General features: G+C 44.3%; 1 protein-coding gene across 1 annotated transcript in view; it reads left to right on the top strand.

Moving 5' to 3' along the window:
• LOC134358205 (fatty acid-binding protein, intestinal-like) overlaps window positions 1–20,241 on the top strand; it is a 40,138-nt gene extending 19,897 nt beyond the window's left edge. The window contains exons 3-5 of the mRNA XM_063070203.1: window positions 16,349–16,521; window positions 17,735–17,845; window positions 19,271–20,241. Coding sequence (XP_062926273.1) covers window positions 16,349–16,521; window positions 17,735–17,845; window positions 19,271–19,321 — 335 coding nt within the window. The 3' untranslated portion in view covers window positions 19,322–20,241. The remainder of the gene's footprint in view (window positions 1–16,348; window positions 16,522–17,734; window positions 17,846–19,270) is intronic.
• Window positions 20,242–20,746: the final 505 nt, after the last annotated feature.

Genomic DNA, 20,746 nt, shown 5'->3' on the forward strand with positions numbered 1-20,746 from the left:
CAGGACAGACCAAGTCTGAAAAAAACTAACAAAAACCACATAATTATAGCATATAGTTACAACAGTGCAACAATACCATAACTTGATGAAGAAGTCCATGAGCACAGTAAAAAGTTCAAACTCTCTCCAATGTCCCACATCTCACGCAGACGGGAGAAGGAGGAAAAACTCTCCCTGCCATACCCGACCACGGTCCGACTCTGAGTCATCCGAAAACTTCGAGCTCTGATCAGCTCTCCGACACTGAGTACTGAGCGCCATCTCTATCCGAACAATTCGACTTCCATCTCGGTTGCCAACAGCAGGCAAAGCCGGGGATTTTGAGGCCTACCCTCAGAAAGATTCCCGATCACGCAGTAACAACAGCAGCGAACGAGTGATTCATAAATTTTTCCAGATGTTCCTCTGTGCTTTCACATCCGTCTCCATCAAATCAGAATTGTCCACGGCCCCTATTTAACGGATACAATATCATTTTTCACCGGAGGGCTGCGCCCGCCGAATTTGGATTATTTGTTCCCACAGGGAGGTTAGGTGGATGAGTTGCTTCTGGCTGCCCTCTCTTCAGGTCTACAAAACCCCCACACAGTTCACCACTGCCGCAGCAGTTCCAGTGTTTGTGGCTCCTCCATCAGCTGCTCCTGTCTGCATGGTTGCTCCCCCTGGCCCAGTACTTCAGGAAGGAGGAGATAACTGGATCAGCCGTTGAAAAGTAGCCAGGGATTCTCTGCAGTAGGTAGGGAAGTTACTGGTGGCCTCAAAGCCTAAACCACTTGGTCATCACTTGCTCTTCATTGACTGCTATGAAACTATGGGCCAAGCAGGTGTAGTAATCCCCAGAAGGGTGGTCCGTGGCCAAACCTTCAGAAGGGTAGGTCTCGAGTGCTGCCTTGACAGGGCATCTGTGACTGCATTCTGATGGCCAGGGCGGAAAGTGATCTGAAAGTCAAATTGGGCAAGTTCTGCAACCCAGTGCTAGTATTGCAAGTGATCTGTTGATGGTAATTGATTAGTGATTTTTTTCAGACTGGCTTGGTTAAAATCCCCCAAGACAGTGGTGAAGGTATAAGGGTGTGCTGTTTTGTACATGTTGATCCCAATGCTCAGATCATCTAAAGCCTGATTGACATTGGCCTGAGGTGGAATATATACCGCTACCAAAATGATCCCAGAAATCTCCCACGGTAGGTAAAAAGGATGGCACTTAACTGCTAGATATTCCAGGTCTGGTGAGCAGAATTGGGATAGCACTGATATATTTGTACACCAAGTAAAGTTGATCATGAGGCATTCTCCTCCACCTCTGCTTTTGAGAGACTCTATAGATCTATCTTGACGATGTATAGTAAAACCGTCAATCAGAATCGCTGCATCCAGTACAGAAGGGGTTAACCAGGATTCCGTGAAACAAATGTCCCCCTGATTCAGCACCCTAGCTCTGAGGTCATTGATTGTATTCACCAGACACTGCACATTTGCTAGCAAGATGGTTGGTATTGGGAGTTTAAAACCCCATTTCCTTAAACGCACTTGTATCCCTGACCTACATGTTTCCTAAACGCACATGTTTCCTGCATGGAATCCAGCGAGGAGTCCATCCACAATCAGTGTAGTTTCCTTCAGTTTTAAGCAGCGATAGTTTGTTTAAATGCATTAAGGAATTTTTGTTGACTGTACAGACCTTGGAAGCAGTTGCGCCTTTTAGCTGTATCAAGCTGAAACAAGAATATTGAATCGTATCCATTGAGAGTTCTGCTGCTACACAAATCACCATGAGGCACCTTGGAAGAGGAAACAACACACTGGACCACTGTTACACCACCATCAGAATACCTACCATGCTTTTCCACACCCTCACTTCGGTAAGTCTAATCACCTGGCTGTACTTCTACTCCCTGAATTTAGGCAGAGACTGAAGTCTGCAGCACCAGTAGTAAGGACCAAGAAGGTATGGACAAAGGAAGCACAGGAGCACCTACAGGACTGCTTTGAATCAGTGGACTGGACTGTATTCAAGGATTCATTTTCGAATCCAGATGAGTATGCTGCAGTTGTTATCAACTTCATTAAAACCTGTGTGGATGAGTGTGTGCCTGCAAAGACTTGCTGTACATTCCCAAACCAAAAGCTGTAGATTTACTAAGAGGTACGTCATCTGCTGAAGGCCAGATCTGTGGCATTCAAGTCTGGCGACCCAGGTCTGTACCAGAAAACCAGGTATGATTTACGAAGGGCTATTTCAAGGGTGAAGAGACAATTTCGAATGAGATTGGAGGCAACATCGGACGTACGACAACTCTGGCAGGGTTTGCAAGACATTACTTCCTATAAAGCGAAACCCAATAGCATGAATGGCAGCGATGCTTCACTACCAGATGAACTCAACACCTTCTATGCCCACTTTGAAAGGGAGAACACAACTACAGCTGTGAAGATCCCTGCTTTACCTGATGACCCTGAGATCTCTGTCTCAGAGGCTGATGTTAGGCTGTCTCTAAAGAGAGTGACGCTCACAAGACGGAATACCTGGTAAGGCTCTGAAAACCTTTGCCAACCAACTGGTGGGAGTATTCAAGGATATTTTCAACCTCTTACTGCTATGGGAGAAAGTTCCCACTTGCTTCAAAAAGGCAACAATTATACCAGTGCCTAAGAAAAATAATGTGGGCTGCCTTACTGACTATTTCCTAGTAGTACTCACATCTACAGTGATGAAATGCTTTAAGAGGTTGGTCATGACTAGACTGAACTCCTGCCTCAGCAAGGATCTGGACCCATTGCAATTTGCTTATCACCACAATAGGTCAATGGCAGATGCAATCTCAATGGCTCTCTATGTGACCTTTGACCACCTGGATAAGACAAACAGCTATGTCAGGATGCTGTTCAATGACTGTATCTCAGCATTTAATACCATCATTCCCACGATCCTGATTGAGAAGTTACAGAACCTGGGCCTCTGTACCTCCCTCTGCAATTGGATCCTCGACTTCCTAACCAGGAAATCACAATCTGTGCGGATTGGTGATAACATTTCCTTGCTGATGATCAACACTGGCGCACTTCAGGGTTGTGTGCTTAGCCCACTGCTCTACTCTCTCTATAACCTTGACAGTGTGGCTAGGCATAGCTCAAATACCATCTATAAATTTGTTGATGATACAACCATTGTTGGTAGAATCGCAGATGGAGACGAGAGGTCATACAGGAGCGGGATATGCCAACTAGTGGAGTGGTGTCACAGTAACAACCTTGCACTCAACATCAGTAAGACGAAAGAGCTGATTGTGGACTTCAGGAAGGGTAAGACAAAGGAACACATACCAATCCTCATAGAGGGATCAGAAGTGGAGAGAGTGAGCAGTTTCAAGTTCCTGGGTGTCAAGATCTCTGAGGATCTAACCTGGTCCCAACATATTGATACAGTTATAAAGAAGGCAAGACAGTGACAATACTTTATTAGGAGTTTGAAGAGATTTGATATGTCAACAAATACATTCAAAAACTTCTATAGATGTACCATGGAGAGCATTCTGACAGGCTGCATCACTGTCTGCTATGTGGGAGCTATTGCACAGGACCAAAAGAAGCTGCAGAGGGTTGCAAATTTAATCGGCTCCATCTTGGTTGGATACTAGCCTACAAAGTACCCAGGGCATCTTCAAGGAGCGGTACCTTAGAAAGGCAGCATCCAGTATTAAGGACCTCCAGCACCCAGTGCATGCCCTTTTCTCACTGTTACCATCAGGGATGAGGTACAGAAGCCTGAAGGCACACACTCAGCAATTCAGGAACAGCTTCTTCCCCTCTGCCATCTGATTCCTAAATGGACATTGAATTCATGAACGATACCTTACTTTTTTAATATATATTATTTCTGTTTTTGCACAATTTTATTCTATTCAGTATAGAAAAACTGTAATTGATTTGCTTATTTATTTATTTATTTTCTTCTTCTTCTTCTTCTATACTATGTAGTGCATTGCTGCTAAGTTAACAAATTTCACGACACATACTGATGATAATAAAGCTGATTCTGATCCTTAAGGTCAGTAGATGGTACATTGGGTTGTCGTCTGTCAGGCCAGAAACTTATTGCCGAGCAATTACTCCCTGGACTTATCGGTGACTGCCCACTCAAGACCTAACAGCTCAAGTGTCATGACATTAGAATTTCCCATGTTCCTTTTCCGAGGCCCAACGCCCCCGCTGACACAGGCAACCTGCTTCCTCTGCCTGTCCACCTCCTGGGAAAGCACTGCCCCAAGATCTTGGTAGCTTGCATCAAATTCCAGCATATGCCAACACTGGAGCTGTGGCAAACTTCTCTTTCAGAGTCAGGAAAGCAGTCTCACATTCTGGATTCCACTGCTGACAAAACAGGTGGGCTGTCAAGTGGTGTCTGTTCTTCTCTGCAGAGGCCAAAGCAGAAAGAGCAGGAAAAGGGGCAGCAATAAATGCAAAGCTCCTTATGAACCTCCTGTAAAAGCTGGCAAAGCCTGGGAAAGACTGCTACTATGAAGAGTTCTCGGGCCTTCTCCACTCAGCCATGGCCTGAACCTTTCCAGGATCAGCTGATACCCCCTTGAAAGAGGTGACATGGCCCAGGTACGATGCTTCAGACATGAAGAAAGAAAACTTACTGATATTAACTTTATGGCTGTACTGCTCAGAGTGTGACAAAACCAGTTCAAGACAAAGGTGCTCTTCAAAGGTGGATGAGAAAACAACCACGTCATCAAGATAAAGCAACAGGGACTAGAAACGCTGGTCACCCAGGATGCGCTCCGTTAACCTTTGAAACGTCCTTGGAGCATTACACAGACTGAAAGCCATTCAACAGAATTCATACAGGCCAAATGGAGCACAAAATGCAGTTTTAGATCTATCTTTCTCCACAACTTCCACCTGATTTTAGCCACTGGCCAGTCCTGCCGAAGGGTTTCAGCCCGAAATATCAATGGTACTTTTTCTCCATAGCCTGGCCTGCTGAGTTCCTCCAGCATTTTGTGTATGTTGCTCAGATTTCCAGCATCTGCAGATTTTCTCTTGTTCAAGGGTAGAAAACCGTCTTGCACCACTTAATGAGTCTAGCAATTCTTCAATATGAGGGGAGAAGGCAGGTATCGTTCCTGATTATGGTGTTCAAACTCCTGTAGTCAACACACATCAGCATGTAGCTGAACTTCTTCCTAACTATCACCAAAGAGGAAGAGTAGAGGTTACTACTCTCTCTGATCACCCTGCTCTAGAAGTTTCTTAGTACAGTCTTTAACCTCTTCATACTGGCTAGGGGAATTCCCCCTATACCTCTGACAAATAGGATCATCATCAACTACAGGGATTTTATGTTGAATGATGTTCATGCACTCCAGATCATCTTCGGACTTAGCAAAAATATGAGCAAATTTGCACAGCAACTGCCTGATCCCCTGCTAATCCCCTGCACTACGGAACTGTAATGGAACGTGTATCAAGCTTCAAATTCCTTGGTGTCCACATTTCTGAGGATCTCACCTGATCCCTGAACTCCTCCATCCTGATCAAAAAGGCGCAACAGCACCTTTATTTCCTGCGGAGCATGAAGGAAGCTCACCTCTGTCCCAGGATACTGACGGACTTTTACCGTTGTACCATTGAGAGCATACTCACCAACTGCATCTCAGTGTGGTTTGGCAATTGTCCCATATCAGACCGCAAAGCACTCCAGCGTGTGGTGAAAACTGCCCAGCAGATTTTCGGCACTCAATTGCCCACTATTGAGAACATCTACCATAAACGCTGCCTGGGCAGGGTGAAAAGCATTATCAAGGATGCATCTCACCCTAACCATGGACTTTTTACTCTCCTCCCATCCGGGAGGCGCTACAGGAGCCTCCGCTCCCGCACCAGCAGGCACAATAAGAGCTTCTTCCCTGAGGCTGTGACCCTGCTGAACCTCTCATCACAGCGCTAAGCAGTATTGCACCCATATTGTACTGTCTCAGTACTTTTATATTTGTGTGCTGTAGCACTTACTTATTATATGCAGTTATTTTGTAAATAACACTATTCTTTGCATTTCTGGTCAGATGCTAAATGCATTTCTTTGGCTTTGTATCTGTACTCGGCACAATGACAATGAAGTTGAATCTAATCTAATCTAATACCTGCTTTTCCCTAAAGGCCACTTATTCTTCCAGTGGACATATATGCTCGAATCAGACATAATCCGCCTCCCCTGCGCCTATTTTGGCTGTAGAAAGTGATGCAAGACGTTTTTGAGGTTGCAGCTTTAACATCGGAGAAACTCACATTAATCACTGGAAGCAACACACATAAAATGCTGGAGAAACTCAGCAGGCCAGACAGCATCTAAGGAAAAGAGTACAGTTGGTGTCATGAGCCAAGACCTTTCATCAGGTCTCAGAACTTCATGAGTCCTGACGAAGGGTCTCAGCCTGAAACGTTGACTGTTTACTCTTTTCCATAGCTGCTGCTTGACCTGCTGAGTTCCTCCAGCATTTTGTGTGTGTTGCTTGGATTTCCAGCATCTACAGAATTTCTTGTTTGTTAATTACTGGAAGAGCTGGATGCCCATTCCTTACCCCTATACATGCACAGGAAACCACTGGACCCCCAGGCAAAGTGCCATCATTCACCCCTAAGGGTTCAACTAACACAGACGACTGACGAAGGGATTGATGGTAAAGTGCGGAGACTGGGACAAAGCAAAGTGATTCAGCAGGAACAGAAAAAGTGGCAATGGTAGTGGAAAAATCGTACTATCCACTGAGACAATCTGCTCGTGGAGCATGCCTGTAAAGCTGGAATGTCACTGGGATTCAAGATCTCACAACACTTCTTAATAACATTCATCCCTATGAAACCGGGCATAGCTTGCTTGCTGCATGGCTAGCAGAGTTTTTTCCAACCAACATCCCTCTCTTAGGTATGGTATGGCCCAATGTCACTGCAGCAATATCAAACTTAAAATAACTAAGATGCAGTAGGGGATATCTAAACCATTGGCTCCACTCAAAGAAAGCCATGCATGGTTGGCCAAAGCCCCACCCCATCCTGACTATAAGTGCTCCCTTTAAAACACTTCTGGTGACAGTAGAAATATTAGACCCTGCATCCAAAAAACACTGCAATTTTACTCCCCCCCCCCCCATAGAGATCTCTACAATTGGACTTTCTTCCAAAAGACATTCAAACAAGTCCTGACTAGCACAACATGCTTAAACAAGAGAAAATCTGCAGATGCTGAAATTCCAGGCAACACGCACAAAATGCCAGAGGGACTCAGTAGGCCAGGCGGCACCTATGGAAAAGAGTACAGTCGACATTTCGGGCTGTGACCCTTCATCAGGATTTCATTAGGAGTCCTGCTGAAGGGTCTCAGTCTGAAACATCAACTGTACTCTTTTCCATAGATGCTGCCTGGCCTTCTGAGTTCCTCCAGCATTGTTGTGTGTGTGTTGCAAACACTAGATGCTACCCACACACCTGACTGTACCTGGCTTGTGGCTTGCCCTGTCACCACAGTTTTAAGAGAGCTATAGGTAAGAATAAGTATGGACCTTGCGGGGAGTATTAAATTGGAGCAGGACAAATTATAAGAGCATTAGGCAGACACTAGAGAAAGTTAATTGGGAACAACTGTCTTTGGGAAAGTCTACATCTGACACGAGACAGTGTTTAAAAACCAGCTGCACAGAGTACAGGTCAGGGATGTTCCAGTAAGAAGGGAGGACAAGGATGGCAAGGTAAAAGAGAACTTTGGATGTCGAGAGGTGATGAATTTCGTCAAGCAGAGAAAAGTAAAGTACAGTATGTGAAGCTTAGGAAACTAGAATCAAACAGAGCCCTTGAGGATTATAAAGAGGCCAGAAAAGAACTCAGAAAGGGAATTAGGAAAGTCAGGAGGGGCTATGAAAAGTCCTTGGCAAGTAGGATTAGAGTCCCAAGGCAATCATAAGGAGCAAGGGGATATCTCAGAAGAAGGTAGGCCCACTGAAGGATAAAGTGCAGAATATTTACTTGGATACGAAGGATGCGAGTGACGTCCTTAATGAGTATTTTACATCAGTATTTACAAAGGAGAAGAATGTAGAGTATAGGGAGATCTATGGTAGGGAAGTTACTGGAGAGAATTCTTAAGGACAGGATTTATGAACATCTCGAAAATGATGGCAAATAAGGGAGAATCAGCATTGCTTTGTGCGGGGCAAGTCATGCCTTACTAACTTGATTGATTTTTTTGATGAGGTGATGAGGGTTCTTGATGAAGGTAGAGCTGTGGACTTTAGTAAGGCATTTGACAAGGTCCCTTATGGGAGGCTCATACAGAAGATAAAGCTGCATGGGATCAATGATGAATTGGCCGTTTGGATTCAGATCTGACTCGCCCATACAAGACAGCTGGTGGTGGCTGTGATTAGTGGGATTGCGCAGGAGTATGTACTGGGACCTCTGCTGTTTATGATGTTTATAAATAACCTAGATGAAAATGTAGATTGGGGGGGGTGTCAGTAAGTTCACTAATGTCACCAACTGAAGCGTTGCATAATATTGATACATCAGGATAGCAGGAGGTTATGCTGATGTTGAAAGAAAGCCCCAGTACTCGAGCAATCTCTCTGTCTCTGTCTCTCTCTTGTCCTCGAATCGGGGAACGGACAAGTGACATGGCAGATTGTAACATCGAAACAGCAAGCTGCTGGTCTTCTCTCTCATTGTTACAGGAGTGATATCTCTCTCTCCATTGCTAGTGAGACATAGAGCCCATCCGAGATGTTGAGGTGTTGGGATGGACAGTAGTTTTTGATGGCCTCTAGATCATGGTCTCTACAGGAGCTTTGCTGTTACTGCCTGGTAGGTGTGGAGAGGGGGGCTGATGCTTTCGCTGGAGTGAGTAGGGGGAGGGTGGAAGATTGATGCTTTTGCTACTGCTTGTGTTTAGGAGGGGTCTTTGGAGTTTTAACGTTTTCTGTTATTCATTCTTTGGGCTTATTTCTGTTTCATGGATGTCTGCAAAGAATAAGAATTTCAGGTTGTATTCTGTATACATTCTCTGATATTAAATTGAACCATTAACCATTGATAATGAGGTTGGTTCTGTTGTGCATTGTGTATAAGTCTAGCAAAGAATAAAGCAGAATATACAGTAAATCAGTCGCAGATAGGGGCAAAGAAATGGCAGGTGGGGTTTAACCTGGCTAAATGTGAGGTGTTCCACCACAGTCGATCAAATACAAAGGGACAATACACTGTTAAGGGCAAGACTTTGTTGATCAGCAAAGGAATCTCCCGGTCCAAGATTATCGCTCCTTAAAAGTGGCTACACGGATTGATAGGGTGGTTAAAAAGGCATATGGTTTGCTTGCCTTTATTCGTAGAAGCATTGAAATCCAAAGTGAAAGTACATTTATTATCAAAGTATGTATAAATTATACAACCTTGAGATTTGTCTGTTTATAGGCAGCCACAAAACAAGAAAACCCAGAAGAACCCAATTTTAAAAAAAAGACCAACACCCAATACAGAGAGAGAGGGGAGAAAAAACCACAAAACATGCAAATAATGAAAACAAGCAGCAGCATTTGGAACCAGATTGAATCCTTAGACCCAGAGCCCAGTGCAGCCGGGGTAAGCCCATAGCCACTGTCTCAGTTCATCATGTAGTGTGGCAAATCGCCGCAAAGCTCACTGACATGAAATAAATAGCAGCCGGAGTAGTCTCAGAGCCCCAGCTCTGCGGAGAGCAGAGTAAACATCATGGAAGGGCAAGCAGGATCAGCCCGATCCTTTTCTCCGGTCCCAACACTCTGCCTTATTGGTCTATCTGGGCCGGCGTTTAAATCATCCAAACATCGGGTTGTCCCTGCACTAGGATCCAGGCCCCACTGCAGCGATACGCTCTGGGCCTAGGCTGCACAACCCATCTCGTGACCTCAGCTGCACTCGACCTTTCCAAATCGGCTCAATCCAACCTCACTGCCAGTTGGGGCGGATGGGCTCCGAAACCCCTCTGCACTGACTCCTCTCTGACTTGCTCACTCCAACTCTATCTCCGTCTCGAACGTGGCTCGACCTCACTTCTTGTCGAACGTGCCACGCTCCTTCTTTGCATCGCACCCACACGGCTCGACCCGCAAGTCAGCCTCGCTTTTGCTCAGCTCTTTCTTGTCTGTGATGATAGTTTAACACAATTTACCACAGAAAAAGTGTTATTAATAAAGTCTTTAGTTGTATTTCTTCCCTTTTGAACCACCAGTAAGCCATCGCCCAACTTCAGTAGTGCCATCTTGAACCGGAAGTTTTAAGTCAGGAAGTTCTGTTTCAAAACCAGGCAGTTTTGGTTGCCCAGTAAAGGAAGGTTGTCAAAGCTCTGGAGAGGGTGCAGAAGAGTTGTACCAGGACACTGCCTGGATTAGAGGGCACGTGCTATAACAAGAGGTTGGACAAACTTGGGTCATTTTCTCTGGATCGACAGAGGCCGAGGGGAGATCTGATAGAAATTTATAAGATTATGGGAGGCATAGCTTTTCCCCAGACGATATCTTTTTCCCAGGGTTGAAATGTCTAATTCCAGAGGGCATGAATTTAAGGCTAAAAAGGTAACTTCAGAGGAGATGTGAGAGGCAAGTATTTTAGGAAGAGAGTGGTAGGTGCCTGGAATGCACTGCCTGGGGTGGTGGTAGAGGCAGATACTGCACATTAGAGGCATGTTTAGGCACATGAATGTGAGTAAAATGGAAGGATATGAACATTGCATAGGCAGAGGGGATTCGTTTAGCTGGCCATTGGATTACTAATTTACTGTTTTGGAAACTGTTGGGGGAGATGTCTCATCGGGGAAGGCAGCAGCAGCAGCCGAGTTCATGGCACCATGGGTGGCTCTGCGGCACAGGAGGGAAGGAAAAGGAGTGGGAGAGCTATAGTAATAGGGGATTCGATTGTAAGGGGAATAGATAGGCATTTCTGCGGCCGCAAACGAGACTCCAGGAGGGTATGTTGCCTCCCTGGTGCAAGGGTCAAGGATGTCTCTGAGCGGCTGCAGGATATTCTGGAGTGGGAGGGTGAACAGCCAGTGGTCGTGGTGCACATAGGTGCCAACAATATAGGTGAAAAAATGGGATGAGGTCCTACAAGGTGAATTTAGGGAGTTAGGAGATAAGCTAAGAAGTAGGACCACAAAGGTAATAATCTCTGGATTACTACCAGTGCCACGTGCTAGTCAGAGTAGAAATAGGAGGATATTTCAGATGAATACGTGGCTTGAAAAATGGTGCGGGGGCGGGATTCAAATTTCTGGGGCATTGGAACCAGTTCTGGAGGAGGTGGGACTGTTATAAACAGGACGGTCTGCACCTGGGCTGGACTGGAACCAATGTCCTAGGGGGAGCATTTGCTACTGTTGTTCAGGAGGATTTAAACTAATGTGGCAGGAGGATGGGAACAAGTGCAGAGAGACAGAGGGGTGTAAAATGAGGGTAGAAGCAAAAAGTAGTAAGGTGAATAGTAAAAGTGGCAGGCTGGCAAATCCAGAGCAAAAATCAAAAAGGACCACTTTTCAACATAATTGTATAAAGGTTAAGAGTGTTGGAAAAGCAAGCCTGAATGCAAGGAGCATTCATAACAAGATGGATGAATTGAATGTGCAGATAGTTACTAATGAATATGATATAGTTGGGATCACAGAGACATGGCTCCAGTGTGACCAAGGATGGGGGCTCAACATTCAAGGATATTCAATATTCAGGAGGGATAGACATGAAAGAAGAGGAGGTGGGGTAGCATTGCTGGTTAGAGTGGAGATTAATGCAATAGAAAGGAAGGACATAAGCCGGGAAGATGTGGAATCGATATGGGTAGAGCTGCATAACACTAAGGGGCAGAAAACGCTGGTGGAAGTTGTGTACAGGCCACCTAACAGTAGTAGTGAGGTTGGGGATGGCATTAAACAGGAAATTAAGAAATACGTGCAATAAAGGAACAGCAGTTATAATGGGTGACTTCAATCTACATATAGATTGGGTGAACCAAACTGGTAAGGGTGCTGAGGAAGAGGATTTCTTGGAACGTATGCGGGATAGTTTTCTGAACCAACATGTCAAGGAACCAATTAGAGAGCAGGCCATTCTGGACTGGGTATTGAGCAATGAGGAGGGGTTAGTTAGCAATCTTGTCGTGCGAGGCCCTTTGGGTAAGAGTGACCATAATATGGTGGAATTCTTCATTAAGATGGAGAGTGATATAGTTAATTCAGAAACAAGGGTTCTGAACTTAAAGAAGGGTAATTTTGAAGGTATGAGACGTGAATTAGCTAAGATAGACTGGCAAATGATACTTAAAGGGTTGACGGTGGATATGCAATGGCAAGCATTTAAAGATCACATGGATGAACTACAACAATTGTTCATCCCAGTTTGGCAAAAGAATAAACCAGGGAAAGTAGTGCACCCGTGGCTGACAAGAGAAATTAGGGATAGTATCAATTCCAAAGAAGAAACATACAAATTAGCCAGAAAAAGCAGCACACCTGAGGACTGGGAGAAATTCGGAGTCCAGCAGAGGAGGACAAAGGGCTTAATTAGGAAAGGGAAAAAAGATTATGAGAGAAAGCTGGCAGGGAACATAAAAACAGACTATAAAAGCTTTTATAGACATGTGAAAAGAAAAAGATTGATTAAGACAAATGTAGGTCCCTTACAGTCAGAAGCAGGTGAATTGATCATGGGAAACAAGGACATGGCAGACCAATTGAATAACTACTTTGGTTCTGTCTTCACTAAGGAGGACATAAATAATCTTCTGGAAATAGTAAGGGACCGAGGGTCTAGTGAGTTGGAGGAACTGAGGGAAATACATGTAAGTAGGGAAGTGGTGTTGGGTAAATTGAAGGGATTAAAGGCAGATAAATCTCCAGGGCCAGATGGTCTGCATCCCAGAGTGCTTAAGGAAGTAGCCCAAGAAACAGTGGACGCATTAGTGATAATTTTTCAAAGCTCTTTAGATTCTGGATTAGTTGCTGAGGATTGGAGCGTGGCTAATGTAACCCCACTTTTTAAAAAAGGAGGGAGAGAGAAACCGGGGAATTATAGACCAGTTAGCCTAACATCGGTGGTGGGGAAAATACTAGAGTCAGTTATCAAAGATGTGATAACAGCACATTTGGAAAGTGGTGAAATCATCGGACAAAGTCAGCATGGATTTGTGAAAGGAAAATCATGTCTGACGAATCTCATAGAATTTTTTGAGGATGTAACTAGTAGAGTGGATAGGGGAGAACCAGTGGATGCGGTATATTTGGATTTTCAAAAGGCTTTTGACAAGGTCCCACGCAGGAGATTAGTGTGCAAACTTAAAGCACACGCTATTGGGGGTATGGTATTGATGTGGATAGGGAATTGTTTGGCAGACAGGAAGCAAAGAGTGGGAATAAATGGGACATTTTCAGAATGGCAGGCAGTGACTAGTGGGATACAGCAAGGCTCAGTGTTGGGACCCCAGTTGTTTACAATATATATTAATGACTTGGACGAGGGAATTAAATGCAGCATCTCCAAGTTTGCGGATGACACGAAGCTGGGCGGCAGTGTTAGCTGTGAGGAGAATGCTAAGAGGATGCAGGGTGACTTGGATAGGTTAGGTGAGTGGGCAAATTCATGGCAGATGCAATTTAATGTGGGTAAATGTGAGGTTATCCACTTCGGTGGCAAGAACAGGAAAAAAGATTATCTGAATGGTGGCCAATTAAGAAAAAGGGGAGGTGCTACGAGACCTGGGTGTGATTGTACACCAGTCATTGAAAGTGGGCATGCAGGTACAGCAGGCGGTGAAAAAGGCGAATGGTACGCTGGCATTCATAGCAAGAGGATTCGAGTACAGGAGCAGGGAAGTACTACTGCAGTTGTACAAGGCCTTGGTGAGACCACACCTAGAGTATTGTGTGTAGTTTTGGTCCCCTAATCTGAGGAAAGACATTCTTGCCCTAGAGGGGATACAAAGAAGGTTCACCAGATTGATTCCTGGGATGGCAGGACTTTCATATGATGAAAGACTGGATCGACTAGGCTTATACTCTCTGGAATTTAGAAGATAGAGGGGGGGATCTGATTGAAACTTATAAAATTCTGAAGGGATTGGACAGGCTAGATACAGGAAGATTGTTCCCGATGTTGGGGAAGTCCAGAACGAGGGGTCACAGTTTGAGGATAAAGGGGAAGCCTTTTAGGACCGAGATGAGGAAAAAACTACTTCATACAGAGAGTGGTGAATCTGTGGGATTCTCTGCCACAGGAAACAGTTGAGGCCAGTTCATTGGCTATATTCAAGAGGGAGTTAGATATGGTCCTTGTGGCTAAAGGGATCAGTGGGTATGGAGGGAAGGCTGGTACAGGGTTCTGAGTTGGATGATCAGCCATGATTGTACTGAATGGCGGTGCAGGCTCGAAGGGCCGAATGGCCTACTCCTGCACCTATTTTTTATGTTTCTAATTTCTTTCTTTCTATCTTATCAAATCTTTTTATTATTATTATCCAAAATTAACATGAGTACATCGAAGTAAGCAACACTTACAATGTCTCAAGAAAAAAACATTATTTTGAAGATTGGAAAAATTTTGGTGATATTAAAAAAAAACCCTACTAAGCAAGAAAAAGTGGGGGGAAAAAACCCATTAGGTGTTCAATCCCGGAGCCATGCATCATACAAAAAGCTTCTAAAGATAAACATCAAACTGCCAGCAAGAAAAAAAAAGTACCAAAAATTTGCAATTAGATCGTGGAGGAAATTGCTTACTAATTTAATTGGTTCAACACAACATTGTGGGCTGATGGACCTGTTTCTGTACTGTATAGTTTTATGTTCTGTGCCATTCTAGTGTAGCTGTATTATAGACCCCCAATAGTCAGTAGGTATCTGAGAAGCCATTTGTAGAGAAATTTCTCTTAGTTGTAAGACTAACAGAGTTGTACTAGTGGGAGATTTTAAATTCCCTGGTGTTGTTTGGACCATACAGAGTGCTAAGGGACAGCTTAATCAAGGACATGATCCACCCAGCCAACACACTTTTCATCCCTCTTCCCTCCGGGAGAAGGCTCAGGAGCTTGAAGACTCATACGGCCAGATTTGGGAACAGCTTCTTTCCAACTGTGATAAGACTGCTGAACGGATCCTGACCCAGATCTAGGCCATATCCTCCAAATATCTGGACCTGCCTCTCAGTTTTTTGCACTACCTTGCTTTCCCTTTTCTATTTTCTATTTATGATTTATAATTTAAATTTTTACTATTTACTATCGAATTGTACTCCAGGGAGCGCGAAGCGCAGAATCAAATATTGCTGTGATGATTGTACGCTCTAGTATCAATTCTTTGGCGACAGTAAAGTAAGGGAGTAGGTGGGATGGAATTTGTGAAATGTGTCAATATATGGCAGGAGCTATTAGAAAGGATGAAATACTGGACCTCCCTTTGGAGAGCAAGGTAGACCAAGTAAGTGAAGTGGCAATCAAGAAGAAATTTAGCTCTAATGAACATAATTCTATAAGTTTTAATAGTGATGGTAAATGATAGGACAGGTCTACAGCTTAGGGTCCTAAACTGGGGCAGAGCTAATTTTGAAAGAATTAGGCAGGATCTTGCAGATCTCAATTAGGAGAGCCTGCTTGAAGGGAAACAAATGAATTGCAAGAGGGAATGAGATATCAAGAATCCAGGGGCAGCATGTTCCTGTTAGAGTGAAGAGTTAGTGGCAAGCTTAGAAAAGCCTGGCTGACAAGAGATATTGAGGCTCTGATCAAGGAAGAGGAGAAACCATACCTTGGATTTAGGAGGCTGGGGATGTTTAGATCCCTTGATGACTTTAAAAAGATTAAGAATATACCTAAGGGGAAAATAACAGGGACAAAGAGAGGATAAGAGGTGGATCTGGCAGATAAAGTTAAGAAAAATCTCAAGAGATTCTACAGCTATATTAAGAATAAAAGGGTAGCTAGGGAGAGAAAAGGTCCCCTTAGAGATCAACAGGACAGCCAATGATTCGAGCCACAGGATGTGTGTGAATATTTAAGAATATTTCTATTCACTGTTTACTGAGGACAGACTTAAACTGGAGTCTAGATATAATTCTGGTTGAACAATTCTTCACACTTAAGGCCCTTGGTGTTGTCCAATTAGGTTTTGACTCAGTGTAAACTGACCCCATTTTAGACCTCTGGATATAAAAGATCAAGATTTTATAAGCCCTCTGGCGGGTGCTCTTGACTCAGCAGATCCAGTCACAGGTTACTCTGTGTTTTCTACTCTGTCCACACACTCAGACTGGTGTTGTGGTTTTGTGCTTTCATTGTTTAGGTGTGCCTGAGAAGCAGAGGAAGATGGTGCTGGATGACAGGATGGAAATGGACATCAATCAAGAAGGAAAGAAGTTCACAATCATTGAGAAAAGCTGCCTTGGTACTAAGACTACAGAGTGGTGTTTGGATGAAGAATTTGAAAATACTCTTGCTGATGGTAGTAAAGTGAAGGTAATTCCAGAAGGAGTTGATGACCCCCCCCCACCCATGATTTTCCTTCTCCAATAGAACTGACGCCCACTGGGGATCAGTGTGTGTCAGAGCCTGCTCACTTCTCAGCCAATGTTCCACTCTTCTTGTGAAGCATGGGAAAACTATAACCAGGATGGCTGGTTCGCCATTTCATAGCTCTCTCCTTGCTATGAGACTTAACTCTATGGTCCGATTTAAATTACAGTGTGGCACCCCACAAATTTTAAGCAAGGAACTGAAATGAGGCGGATAACATGCGGAGCACGTGGGTGGCACGGTAGTGTGGTGGTTAGCACAACGCTTTACAGTATCAGCAACCCAGGTTCATTCCCACCGCTGCCTGTAAGAGTTCTCCCCCTGGGTGTTCTCCCTAAGGGTTTCCTCCAGATGCTCCTGTTTCCTCCCACGGTCCAAAGACATCTCGTTTGATAGGTTAACTGGTCCTTGTAAATTGTCCCATGATTAGGATATGAGTAAATTGGGGGATTGCTATGCACGGTGGCTTGAAGGGCATATTCTGTGCTCTGACTCAAGAAATAAATAAATAAATAAATGTGGACTGGCACTGAAAGCAGGGGATCATATCCCCCTCCTACCCAATGACATCCACAGGTCAGAGGGGTTGAGATGACTGCTGGAGTGACCTGCTTCCCCCGTGCTCCTGGCCCTCTTTCATGAGGTTCAGCCTGGTGGCAAACACAAGGTTGCCCTGTGGTAAATTTCCAGTTGCTCATCGTGACTAGGCGGGCTTCTTTTGAAAAGGTCCCCGCTGGCTTTGAGGAGGTGTCTTTGTGGCTTTCTCATTGAGGCAGATTAAGCCAAGAAGGGCTGCAGAGGAATAAATGGCCACTTGATGTTAGGCAGTCACTGGCTGATTCTGGTCAGGTAGGTAGGTTTAAAATTGCACCCAAGATTAATTCTGGTAATGAGGACTGAAGTAACCTATCAAGCCGACCTGGCCCGCGTCATGTCTTCTGCACAGCACAGCAGTACCGTGCCATATATTCACAGTGGTATCACTGTTTGAAAGGGAAGGCCTGGGCAGTGGAACCAACGATTCATGGATGTCCTTTTCGAGCCATGTTACCAACAGAGACAAAACACCAGCAGCCAATAAACCTCAGGAGCCTGTAGACATTGCCATTAGCCCGGGGCAGAGAGCTCGAGCCATAATTCCCTCTTTCTGTTGCAGGGAACATTTGTCTTGTCCAAACCAAATTGCTTAACCGGGCATTTTAAGAAGCTTTCGGATGGGAAAGACTTCTCCATCAGCAGAGAGGTTGACGGTGATAAGCTGGTGCAGGTAGGTCAGTGATGGATTCAAATTTACTGAGCAAACAGGAAGTGTGGGCGTCATTGGTGGTTTGGGCTGTGGTAGCCAAAGTCATGGAGGAGCCAACAGAGCCCCACAAGGGAACTGAAGATCACAGCAGACTCAATGGGACAAATTTCTCTGTAGTTGTGGATACCTTACAAAATGCTACAAAATAATTGAAAGAGAGAAAGGATCAACCGCATGTTATTCAGCACCTTTTAGCAAAATGAGAGATGACCTCATTGAACCTTAAAATGGGTCAACAAATGGCATCCAGAGAGGAGGTTTTTCCTCATCAAAGAGCGGGAAACCAAAGGTCACAGTGTCAAAACAAGGGGAAAGTCTTCTGGGATTCAGATGAAGAGAGATTTCTTTACTCAGTGGGATGTGAATCTTTGGAGTTTCCATCATAGAAGGCAGTGCAAATTAAATCACCGTTCGTTCATAACACAGATCAATGGATGTCTGGATAAAGGGATTCAAGTGTATGAGGACAGTTCAAGACAATGGTGCTGAGGTCAAGGATCAACAGGAACTTGTTCAATGGCAGGAAGGCTGAGGATGAATGACTCCTCTTCTGATTTCTTCCCTTCTGTTCTAATAACTGGTTTGCCGTTCCTGAAATGTTCATCTTCTGTAAGCAGCAATGCCCTTGTCACATGAGTAAGTTCTAAAAGCAATGCCCATCCACTGAGAAAATAATAGGTTCAGATCTACCTCCAGATTTCCTTTGAGTTATACATGGACAGATCCATCCCCAAAGGTACTATACCACAGTGTTATACAGGGACAGACCCATCCCCAATGGACTGTACTCCTGTGTTACAAACAGACAGACCCATCCCCACTGGTATTGTACCCCAGTGTTATACAGGGACCGACCCATCCCCACTGGTATTGTACCCCAGTGTTATACAGGGACAGACTCATCCGCACTGGTACTGTACCCCAGTGTTATACAGGAATAGACCCAACCCCACTAGTATTGTACCCCAGTGTTATACAGGGACAGACCCATCCCCACTGGTGTTGTAGTCCAGTGATATAGACAGACAGACCAATCCCAATGGTACCATACCCCAGTGTTATACAGGAATAGACCCATCCTCACTGGTACTGTATCTCAGTGAGATCCCATAACAGACCCATCCCCTTTGCTACTGTTCCCAATGTTATGAAGTAAAAGAACAGGTGCTATACAGTGACAAAAGGAAAGATATGACCAGGGATTCCCAGAGAAAGTGGAAGGAAAGGACTCAGCATCCAGATTTATAGAAACTCTGCTTTCAGAATGGAGAGAAGGGGTTGCGTGGAGTGTTCTAGTTGTAGAAAGCAAGAAATGACTGCGATAAAAGGATACATAATAAGGAAGTCAACTCCCTCCTAATTAAATATCTTTTCCTTCATATGTAGGTCATTAACATTAATGGAGAGGAAGCCAAAAGAATTTTCAAGAAACAGTAAATCATGCTGTGGCCAAGTTCCAGATGTGAAACAGTCCCTGTGTATTGCACCACATGAGCGCTATGCCTGGTATATCAGACTGTGTTTGCTGATGTTAACTGTGTTAGTTTTATAGTATAACTCTATGAGCAATAAATGACAATGGATTGATAATATTATGCAGAAAAGAGCACAGATCCTAAACCAATAAAAAGCATGACAAAGCAAAGCCGATGTTGTTTTGTTAATTCCTCGAAGGGTCAGCTACAGTTCATTGTTGCAGCTATGCCTTAGCTTAAAACCTGCTTCAGGGATGTGCATGCTGAGTACGGAGGGACTGCTGACAGCTCGGTTATAGGTTGAAGGGACCGGATCTCATGTCGGTACCATAATCGTACAATGAAAAACAGAAACCCAGTCAGTCACTCAGAAAATGTTTCTAGATGAGGCAATGATTCATGCAATTCTTCCAATCCACGGACCACACAGTGGTCTCTGCTACACTAGAGAAACTAAATTCAGGCACTTGGACCAGCGGGGATAACTTCACTCACTCCCGTCACTGAACCGTTCCCATAACCAACATACATCAAAGTTGCTGGTGAACGCAGCAGGCCAGGCAGCATCTATAGGAAGAAGCGCAGTTGACGTTTCAGGCCGAGACCCTTCCTGTTGTTTGCGTTCCCATAACCGACGGATTCCATTTCAAGGACTCTTCATCTCATGTTCTCTGAATTTATTGCTTTTATTTCTTTGGTAATTGCACAGTTTGTTTTCTTTTGCACATTTGTTGTTTGTCTAAAATGGCACTGGTGATTATCAGCGACTTTCTGTGAGCTGCTTTGAACTTAGTCCATACGGCTGGGTGTGTTCTTTCATAGATTCTACTGTATTGTGTTTCATGGATTTACTCTGTATGCCTGTGAGAAAATGAAACTCAGATTTGTATATGGTGACAGGTGTGTACTTTGGTAATAAATTTACTCTGAACTTGAACTCTGATCAGATGGCTCATTTTGGAGTACCTGTGTGCAGGTTGAATTGCCCAACCTACTCCCGTCTGACCTCTCTGCAGCCCCTGCCCTGTTAAAATGAGATCCAAAGCAAGCTCAGGGAACAACACCTCTCTTTGTATCTGGGCACATTACAGTCACTTGGACAATATTGCATTCGCTCATGTTAGATAACATACACTCTCTTCACGTCTATATAGGAATCATCTCCATAGGACCATAAGATATTGGAGGATTTAGGTCATTTAGCTCATCGAGTCTGCTCTGCCATTTCATCATGACTGATCTATTTCCCTTAAATACATTCCGTTACACAGTATCTATGGCAATGAATTCCACAGAGTCACAACCCTCTGGCTTCCTCCTCATCTCCTTTCTACTTGAACATGAAGTCTCTCTATACTGAGGTTGTACTCCCTAGAATCCCCCACTA

This window comes from Mobula hypostoma, chromosome 18, assembly GCF_963921235.1.
Source record: "Mobula hypostoma chromosome 18, sMobHyp1.1, whole genome shotgun sequence".
Classification (NCBI taxonomy): Eukaryota; Metazoa; Chordata; class Chondrichthyes; order Myliobatiformes; family Myliobatidae; genus Mobula; species Mobula hypostoma.